The sequence below is a fragment of the Mchenga conophoros genome, linkage group LG11, assembly GCF_057382185.1.
Source record: "Mchenga conophoros isolate Kocher_MC1m ecotype Shallow Benthic linkage group LG11, M_conophoros_male_GT1.1, whole genome shotgun sequence".
Taxonomy (NCBI): Eukaryota; Metazoa; Chordata; class Actinopteri; order Cichliformes; family Cichlidae; genus Mchenga; species Mchenga conophoros.
The window spans coordinates 8,491,501-8,501,869 of record NC_140536.1 but is presented as its reverse complement, the minus strand read 5'-3'; the positions used below and the strand labels follow the sequence as shown (position 1 = coordinate 8,501,869).

Below are 10,369 nucleotides of genomic sequence, written 5' to 3'. Positions count from 1 at the left end.
AATGAGACTAACATGCCGATTTAAAACTAACCCTTTTTTGTGAAATGAAAGCAAAACAATTTTATTTCTTTCTGGGATTGTGTAAGAACCAGTTAAACACACGACACAGTGTACTGTTTTAATTTGATGCTTTGGTAATTTGCTGTTAGTATTTGACACACATTGCTTTACTGATGCTTCTATACATTGTACTGCATATATCATACATGGTCTGTAAAATGTAAGCATGCCTACTAAACAGCTATGTAAAGCCTCTCATTTGCTGCTTTTTTGGTCTCATACTTTGTGGTCTATTGTTTTTTAGGTCAACTGGTGAGTTTTTTGTGTGTGTGTGTATGTGTGTGTGTGGGGGGGGGGGGGGGGGGTCGTTCAAAGTTCGCTCAAAGGGAAAACTGAGCTTATACTAACAAATAGCTCTGTAGATGTGTTGAAACTACTTATAATCAATCCAGTGAAGAGTCCATTGATAAATTAATAAAACAAGCTTTCCCCATAATACATGCATGGGACTTTGGGGTAAAGCGAACGCAATGGCTAATACAAGCAGGAAGGAAACCAAACCTTTCACTTCTCCCCTGGAGGAAATGAAAGCACCCACACAGTCTTTATTTTTTAGAAGACGAGATGGATGCTTTACAGCAGCTTGTGTTTTTCATGTGCATTTGCTTCAAAGGTATGATATGTTCTGCGTTTTGTATGAAGTTATTTTCAGAAATTCTAGAACTAATTCAGGGGAATGTGCATTTTGTTTCATGCATTTAAGCGTTCTTTCTCTTATCGATTGTCCTGTTTCTGCGCCTCACTTCACTCCATTTTATTGTGCAATTTATTGCAGCCACTCAAACGGAATCATCCTGGACAGTTGATGTGCCATCCTCAGTGGAAGGTCTCCTTGGCTCGTGTGTGGTGATCCCCTGCTCTTATAACTACCCAGATATAGCGGCCCATACATTCACAGGGATTTGGAGGATTGATGACCAAGTCATCTATCATCCAACTGAGTCTAACACTATGGAGAAGTATAGGGGACGAACAAAACTTCTGGGAGACCTCAGCAAGAAAAACTGTTCTCTGATGATTGAAAATCTTCAGCAAAGTGATAGCGGACCTTTCTTTTTCAGGATTGAACTAGAAGGTCCAAACAAGTTTTCCTACTCTAATAACAAAGTCTCTATTTCAATGATCGGTAAGTAAAATTTTAGTTAATACTGTAAAAAATGACATTTTGTAGGTCTCATAAGCCTTTCTTTATTTCTAGGCTTTTTTTTTATTTTCAGAAAGATATGTGCTCAATTAATATAAATTAATTTTAAATGTTTTCAGGTTCTTCATTTTTGGTATTAAAATAGGCTTAATCAAATTTCTTTAAGCAGATGTGTGATGTTACCACACAGTTAACAAGTTGTTGTTGTTGTTTTTTTACAAAAATTATAATTTGGTTGGGAAAAGTGCAGACACAGTAAGAAAATCATGCCAAATGAAGCCCCTACTTTTTTAAAATCTTATATTTTTAAGCAAAATAAATTAATTATTTATTTTTTCCTGTGGACAACTACGGAGCCCCGCAGGGGACATGGGAGAAAAAAAAATTAAGACGGACTTTTGCGAGATCTCGCAAAACTATCTCGGGATCTCGCAAAACTTTTGCGAGATCTCGCAAAACAAACTCGGGATCTCGCAAAACTTTTGCGAGATCTTGCAAAAGTTTTAGCCGCATTCTTAGCTTCGAGCTAACGGGAGGTTGAGACCCACTACAGCCGGGAGGAACACCGCTTTCCCGGCACATCGTGCCTCGACCTCCCGGTCGGCTTCAAGCCGGCGTCCGAAGAATGCGGCTAAAAGTTTTGCGAGATCCCGAGTTTGTTTTGCGAGATCTCGCAAAAGTCCGTCTTAATTTTTTTCTCTCCCATGTCCCCTGCGGGGCTCCGTAGACAACAACCTAAATGAGGCAGGAAATATCTTTTTTATGTTTTTTTCCCACATTTTACCTTCTTAGATTTTGTGAAAAAGCTAATGTTTTTTGTGTTGGTCACCTCAATGGACTCTTATTCATGTTTTATCAATAAAGACAAGCCCAGTCATTATAAAACATGACATCAACTGCCACATGCGTCAAGTGCCATGTGTTGCATTACAGCAGTTATATGATGTTCATGTGTTCTCGTTAAAACAGGTGAACCAAATCCCACTGATTTCTTTGTGCAAGAAGAGGTAAAGGAGGGTCAAACTGTATCTGCATTCTGCTCTGTGTCTCACTCCTGCCCCACAAATCCACCTGATTTCCACTGGAGTCACTCTGGAGAGCAACATTTTCAGACACAGAATCTTCAAAATGGCCAGTGGAAAGCAACATCTACTCTGACCTTTCGCTCAGACCGCACTGATAACAACAAACCTTTACGATGCAGAGTTACATACCACGGAGGAAAGCAGCGGGAACCATCCAAGACAATTAAAGTAAAATGTAAGTGTGCAGCTTTAACAACATGTTGATGTTAAAAACGGGGCGACCGCTCAGGGGGTTGGGAAGCGCATCTGTAACCGGAAGGTCGCCGGTTCAATCCCTGGGCTCTCTGTCCTGGTCTTTGTGTCCTTGGGCAAGACACCTTACCCTACCGCCTACTGGTGTTGGCCAGAGGGGCCGATGGTGTGATATGGGAGCCTCGCTTCTGTCAGTCTGCCCCAGGGCAGCTGTGGCTACAACTGTAGCTTGCCTCCATCAGTGTGTGAATGTGAGAGTGGATGAATAGTGGCATTGTAAAGCGCTTTGGGTGCCTTGAAAAGCGCTATATAAATCCAATCCATTATTATTAAAAAAGAATCCCTTAAATATTGTAAATGCTGTAATTTAGTGAGAACTTTTTAAAAGATGGGACACAGTTTTATATAAAGTTTTAGTTGTTGTTTTTTTATCGGGGCAAAAAAATGTAATAATGAAACCAAAGAGACTGAAAATTAAATGTTTTTTAAAAAATCTGAACAGAAAAAAATCATAAAATGTTTCTGGTTGATATGTAACATTGGCTTTGATATTTTGTCATAACATTTATGTTTATCTCTTTGGTTTCTGAAGTTTTCTTTTATTGCTACACCACGTCAAAATATTGAAACAAGCTCAACTATGACCTGATTGTATGAAAAATAAACTAAAATGCTGCACAGTAACATTAAGGGTTAAATGTTTCTGTGCAGATGCTCCAGTGAATGTGAAGGTCGAGTACCAGTCAGATGTTAATGAGGGAGAGACTGCACACCTGAAGTGCTCCAGTGATGCAAACCCTGTCAGCAGCTATGAGTGGCACAGTGAATCTGGTGCTCTGCTGAATAAGGGGCAAACCTACACAATGTCAAATGTCTCCAGAAACTCAGAGGCCGTGTACTGCACTGCTGTCAATGAGGAAGGACGAGTCAAATCAAGCACCGTGCAGCTCAATGTGTTATGTAAGTAAACAATACAAGAAATATAACAACAGAAGAGATTTTTCTTTTCATTCAAACATACAGTGGGGCAAAAAAGTATTTAGTCAGCCACCGATTGTGCAAGTTCCCCCACTTAAAATGATGACAGAGGTCAGTAATTTGCACCAGAGGTACACTTCAACTGTGAGAGACAGAATGTGAAAAAAATCCATGAATTCACATGGTAGGATTTGTAAAGAATTTATTCGTAAATTAGGGTGGAAAATAAGTATTTGGTCACCTCAAACAAGGAAGATCTCTGACTCGCACAGACCTGTAACGTCTTCTGTAAGAAGCTTTTCTGTCCCCCACTCGTTACCTGTATGAATGGCACCTGTTTGAACTCATCATCTGTATAAAAGACACCTGTCCACAGCCTCAAACAGTCAGACTCCAAACTCCGCCATGGCCAAGACCAAAGAGCTTTCGAAGGACACCAGGAAAAGTATTGTAGACCTGCACCAGACTGGGAAGAGTGAATCTACAATAGGCAAGCAGCTTGGTGTGAAAAAAATCAACTGTGGGAGCAATCATCAGAAAATGGAAGACATACACGACCACTGATAATCTCCCTCGATCTGGGGCTCCACGCAAGATCTCATCCCGTGGGGTCAAAATGATCATGAGAACGGTGAGCAAAGATCCCAGAACCACACGGGGGGACCTGGTGAATGACCTGCAGAGAGCTGGGACCAAAGTAACAAAGGTCACCATCAGTAACACACTACAACGGCAGGGAATCAAATCCCGCAGTGCCAGACGTGTTCCGCTGCTGAAGCCAGTGCATGTCCAGGCCCGTCTGAAGTTTGCCAGAGAGCACATGGATGATACAGCAGAGGATTGGGAGAATGTCATGTGGTCAGATGAAACCAAAGTAGAACTTTGTGGTATAAACTCAACTCGTCGTGTTTGGAGGAAGAAGAATACTGAGTTGCATCCCAAGAACACCATACCTACTGTGAAGCATGGGGGTGGAAACATCATGCTATGGGGCTGTTTTTCTGCCAAGGGGACAGGACGACTGATCCGTGTTAAGGACAGAATGAATGGGGCCATGTATCGTGAGATTTTGAGCCAAAACCTCCTTCCATCAGTGAGAACTTTGAAGATGAAACGAGGCTGGGTCTTCCAACATGACAATGATCCAAAACACACCGCCCGGGCAACAAAGGAGTGGCTCCGTAAGAAGCATTTGAAAGTCCTGGAGTGGCCTAGCCAGTCTCCAGACCTCAACCCCATAGAAAATCTGTGGCGGGAGTTGAAAGTCCGTGTTGCTCGGTGACAGCCCCAAAACATCACTGCTCTCGAGAAGATCTGCATGGAGGAATGGGCCAAAATACCAGCTACTGTGTGTGCAAACCTGGTAAAGACCTATAGTAAACGTTTGACCTCTGTTATTGCCAACAAAGGTTATGTTACAAAGTATTGAGTTGTATTTTTGTTATTGACCAAATACTTATTTTCCACCCTGATTTACGAATAAATTCTTTACAAATCCTACCATGTGGATTCATGGATTTTTTTTTTCACATTCTGTCTCTCACAGTTGAAGTGTACCTCTGGTGCAAATTACTGACCTCTGTCATCATTTTAGGTGGGGGAACTTGCACAATCGGTGGCTGACTAAATACTTTTTTGCCCCACTGTATATAATAAATGTATGGTTATCTGCTAGATCCTAATTATATCTGCTGTCTTAACAGATGCCCCTGACACTGAGACTTATTCTAAGTGCTCCTCATATAACGGCATAGTAAAGTGTGATTGCATCGTACAATCCAGGCCTCCCAGCACGGTCCATTTTGTTCTTGGTGACAGAGTCCTGCCAAGCAGCAAGGTAGAGAAAAATGGCTCTGTTACTACTGGGACTCTGCAGACAGACTTTGGGTCCTTCAAGTTTGTGCACTGCCTGGCAAACAACACGTTGGGAAATTCTAATCTCACACTCTTTTTACCTGTTAATGGTAAGAAAAAAAACTTTGAATCTCAAGAAAACAGCATAGATTATAATCACTCTATATTTACATGGCAAAACAAAAAATATTCAATGTGTTTTCTTTTTGAACAGACAACATGCAGAATATTTTCATAGCCTCTGGAGCAGGTGTGATTGTTCTGATAATTCTGATAGCCATTGGAGTGGGAGTTGTTAAAAAATGGTAAGTTGTTAAGGACAAGTTACACACTCTAAAACATTAACAGGTATAAGTTCAAGTCATGTAAAATGTCAATACCTGTTTTAAATATGATCATAAAATAAAGCAATATTTATCTGCTTCTAATTGTTGCGATGTTATGCTAATGTTGTATTTTAGAGGTTTTGGAAAGTCTTAGTTTTTCTCCTGATGTTTTAAATTTCAGCAGGGGGCAATCAGACGGCACGCCAAAATCTGACTTAAGCACCACGAGGTCAGACAGACCTGCGGAGCCCCCTCGTTATGCCCAAACAAAAAGGTTTTAATTCTTCAAATCAGTAAAAAAACAAAAAAAAACAAAAAAAAAACATTATTCTTTATTAAACATGAATGATGAATATTTGATATAATTTGTGTGTAGAGGAAAAAGCCAAACTTGTTTCCTTTTTGCATTCTTTGTACAGGAAGGAGAACTATGAGGATGTCCATTGCAATGACATTTACGGCAATGACAGTGTGTATGGGAACACAGAGGTAGGTAAAGTTTTGTATTTTTTAAAATTTAATCTAATCATGCGTCAAAGACTGGAGTGAATTAAGCAGTCTTTTCTGTGCAGACTGACTGGGATGAATCAGTATACGCCAACGTGTAATATATGTGGAAGACCAGCTGCGGTCAGGTCGGAGTCAAGGAAAAAAAAGATCCTAGTGCTATATTCATCTTATACCACATACATATTATATCAGTTTTCCTGTCATCTGTCATTCACATTTCCTTGTAAAATATTGTAATTAAGAGAATTTCTGTTTTGTACTTTTGTTTGTCTGATCAAATAATGTGCTTTGAAAAATTACTATTAAAGTTTTGCAGTAATTACAAAGTTGTCAAGTTACTAAATATGTTTATTAGCTGTTTTATCGTTATTGTTTTTGTGATTAGTTATTGAACAACAGCACAAGGTGTTCTAATCCTCTTCATAAAAAATGACATTCAATACATAGTAGCTGTTAATGTTTTAACTGGAGAAAATACTCAGGAAAGCGTGTCAATTTTAAATCTTATATTAGCTACATTGTGAGTTAATTAAATATGCATTACAAATAAATAGTATCAATGCTTACAAACAGCCTAACAGATATGGGTGACCACATCTCCCACTTTATGTGGGACTAGACTGGATGTTTATCTCTCATCTCATTATCCCACTTCTCATGGCAGTGCGTTGTGATCTGATCACCCTGGTCTGGTCTGTTTATTCATTAATCAGCAACAACCATCGAGATAAAAACCAAGAAATGTGTGCTGTCCTCAGGTCTAAGGAGCTACAAAAAAATCAACAAGAAAAAAAATCAATAATAAGAAAGAGTACGCTGATTGTTGGCATGGTTGAAATGACTCCGCTTTTTACCCTCAATGCAAACATGTTTGTTGAGGTTTAGCCAGAAGCCAATTGTTTTAAAAGTCTGTGTCACTCCTTTCAAGATATGTATTTAAAGTAGATGTTAAATTAAAAATCTTCATTTTAATTATAAGGCATATAAATCAGACTAACTTATTTTTTCTTCCACAATCCTAACCACCTGCTCAGGATGTTCAATTCGAGGGTCTGTATATGTACAGACGATATTTTTATTTATCACAGTTGATTGGAACCAATTGGTTGTGACAAAGAAAGCTTATTTTAAACATAAGTTACCACAGACAGTAAGAACAAAGATTCTTAAATAAACTGGCCTCCTTCAGTACTCACTGTGTGTGTGTGTGTGTGTGTGTGTGTGTGTGTGTGTGTGTGTGTGTGTGTGTGTGTGTGTCATCCTGGAGAAGTTGAACTATGCAACCTCTGTAGGGTGGGTCCAGGTTATCACCTCATGCTCAGTGACACTGACCCTATTCAAACTTAAAACTAGTCCTTGTCGCCCCTCCCATCCTCCTATGTTTGCCCATAAGAAATCATAAAAGAAACTTGTGGAAGGATCCCACAGTTAAGTCCACCACGGTTCAGTTGCTAGGTGAAAATTATATCTTCAGACAGGTATTGGACTAAAACATGTTAACTTCTATTCTTACTTTGTCATTTTTTATAATAAAACTCATTAAAAAATAATCTAATTTTAATTAGATTTAATGAAGAACAAGTGGTGTTTAAAAAAATTAATCAAAGGAAAAGGGTCAATGCAGTGATTCATTCATATGTCACTTAAAATGAAGTACATATTGGCCCATAGTGTAATAAATGTTTTCTTTTTTGCAAAGTTCAATGTCAGGTGATAAATGTGCCTATTTTATTGAACTTTATGACATATGACAACATCAAAATGAAATAAACTTTCTGGAGAATACATAAACTTAAACCTCACAACTAAAAACTGTTTGTTTTGGTTATTTTCATCAAGATTTCAAAAACCTTTAAAATGGTGATTGCATTTTCCAGTAATTGATTGATTGATTGGTTTATGTTAATTACAATGAGATAAACTTCAATTGTTACTGTTTGATGACTCTTAAATGTTCAATCAATAACCTTTTAAAATAGACCAGATCAGCCATCATTCCGCATTCGTTGCTTCAGTAGAAAGATCCAGCAGCTGTTTTAGTGACCAGGTAAAACAAAAACAAAACTCTGTTCTGCAAATTCTTCACTCATACATTCATACATGTATTTATTTACTAGAAGGCTTGTTGTTGTTTTTTTCTTTTTAATTTACAGATTTTCACCTTGGTATCATGGGTAATTCAGCAACCACTGGCTTCAGCATTCCCAAGAAACTGTCCTGGGGAAGCCAGAAAGAGGACACAGTCAGGATGCAGGACTTATTGGTAAATCGTGACGATGATCTCTGGAGTGTTACAGGAACACACAGCTTAAGTATGGAGGAGATTGATCTCGCTCACAACTACCCTTATGCTGAATTACCTGTTCAGGAGAGCAACAAAGTGTATTCATACACATGTGAAATACTCAACCCTGCTTTTGTTGGAACGGAGGATCCAGAAATATGTGGTTTTACAGTGAACAATTCAAGCAACACAACAGAACAACAAGAAGATACTCAGTTCTGATTAATAAGGTGGTAACACACAGCCCCTGAAGTGCGAGTGCAAATATGCTTCTTGGTAGCGTCTCTACTAAAGAGTGCCTTTCTCTCTCAACTTGTGAGAAGAAGTAACAACAAGATGCCTGCATATGGTGACATACAGGCATTGATTATGTAAAGGAAGTCCTTTGCTCTGCAGAAACAACAAGTTTCAGCCATTCTCTTTACAGATTAAAAACTGTATTTAAAATGTGTTTTCCTTTTTAAACAAATGTAATTCATGTCTTCTTTTGTGAAAACCGTGCATATAAACAACTTTGCACTTTGTTGTTGCTTACAGTTCCATCCTTGTGTGACAGTTAAACACATGGTACTGGAGGTATTATGTAACAGAGGTATTATATTAACAGTTTGTAACTAAAATGTAAGCCTCCTTGCAGAAGTGAAAGGACATGCATTCTGACTTCCATGTACTTCTGGTTTGGCCTCTTGGTTTATGGTCTAATGGTGAGTCTATTTTGAGATTTCTCTGCTCAGCTGATAAAACAAATGAATATTTGTTATGCATCTAAGAATCCATCACCAAAACTAGTATTGACAAAATATACTTTTATAAGATATTTTGTCTTTGATTATCTTTTTATAATAAACTTAAATGTAAATAGGTCTGATATGGAGCAAGAGGCAGGGTACACTCCGAGCAGTAGCTCAGTTGGTCAAAGGGACAGATTGACAGCAAACCATTAATACTCACATTCACACCTACGGTCAAGTTTAGAACCATCAGTTAATCTAACATGATACTTGGATTTGAACTGTGGGAGGAAGTACCCTGACATAACTCATGAAAACACAGGGAGAACATACAAGAAAAGGCCAGACTGGATTCAAACCCACGACCTTCTTGCAGTGAGGCAACAATGCTAGCCACTGTACCATGCAGCATTTTGAATTATTCATAATTCACTGTCAGAGTCAGTGTCCAGTATCTACTTTTGTCCGTGCAGTGAATTCTTCTGTCTGTTTAATTTTTTAGGTTTTTTTTTTACTATCTTAGTTTTTCATGCTTCCCTCCATCTCTGGAGTCTTTGTGTGCTTTATGTTTTGATGTTGTTTGCATGTTTCCAAGCTGTCTTTCTGGGGCTCATTTTGATCTTTTTTCACAGTAGTTCTGTGTGTATGTGTATTCCAGTCCATATTGTCTGTTGTCTGTGTGACTGTTTTTACATCATTTGCACTAAACCTGCATTCTTTGATTTTATTTATACTTTGTGTTTTTATACTTGAATGGATGTGCAGTCTTGTGTCAAAGTGTAATTTATGCCAGATATCTTTATAGACCAGATTCATAACTTCCTGTTTTTAGTGCCTATTTTTGAGCATTAAACATTTATTTGCACACAGGCTTCAGCTGCTGCTTCATTGCTTATCAAAAATTTTCTTTGTCGGTAAATATGTGAAAAAATAGCACCACTGCACCAAAGAAGTATTACTTTGAACAGGACTTACTGGTGACTACAGCCAGGAATATTTGAACAAACTCACCAGAAGATGGTGCTGAAAGACTATAATGAAAGAAAAGCCTCCCAACTACAAGGCGTTAGGTCATACTTGGAACAACTCAGTGATTAACTCATGATCAATGGTGATCAGTGGTTATATTTAAGGTATATACTTAAAGACCTTTTCTCCTCACATATGTTTATGTGTAATTTGAGTGTTTTGCTATTATGTACGCT

At 38.4% G+C, this 10,369-nt stretch overlaps 1 protein-coding gene across 1 annotated transcript; it reads left to right on the top strand.

Annotated features, from left to right (window-relative positions):
- Nucleotides 1-601: 601 nt before the first annotated feature.
- Nucleotides 602-6,469, top strand: LOC146563560 (sialic acid-binding Ig-like lectin 14). Its single transcript, XM_085290255.1, has 9 exons — nt 602-673; nt 836-1,186; nt 2,174-2,464; nt 3,193-3,441; nt 5,163-5,423; nt 5,528-5,618; nt 5,821-5,913; nt 6,059-6,128; nt 6,212-6,469. The coding sequence occupies exons 1-9, from the start codon at nt 625-627 to the stop codon at nt 6,245-6,247; spliced, it is 1,491 nt and encodes a 496-aa protein (XP_085146381.1). The 5' UTR covers nt 602-624; the 3' UTR covers nt 6,248-6,469.
- Nucleotides 6,470-10,369: the final 3,900 nt, after the last annotated feature.

What these genes read in the sequence shown, in the direction of transcription:
- LOC146563560 (XM_085290255.1), top strand. Translation starts at nt 625, where the DNA reads ATGGATGCTTTACAGCAGCTTGTGTTTTTCATGTGCATTTGCTTCAAA. An exon ending in CATGTGCATTTGCTTCAAAG is followed by an intron (nt 674 to 835) that starts GTATGATATGTT and finishes AATTTATTGCAG; the next exon opens with CCACTCAAACGGAATCATCC. An exon ending in GTGTGTATGGGAACACAGAG is followed by an intron (nt 6,129 to 6,211) that starts GTAGGTAAAGTT and finishes TTTTCTGTGCAG; the next exon opens with ACTGACTGGGATGAATCAGT.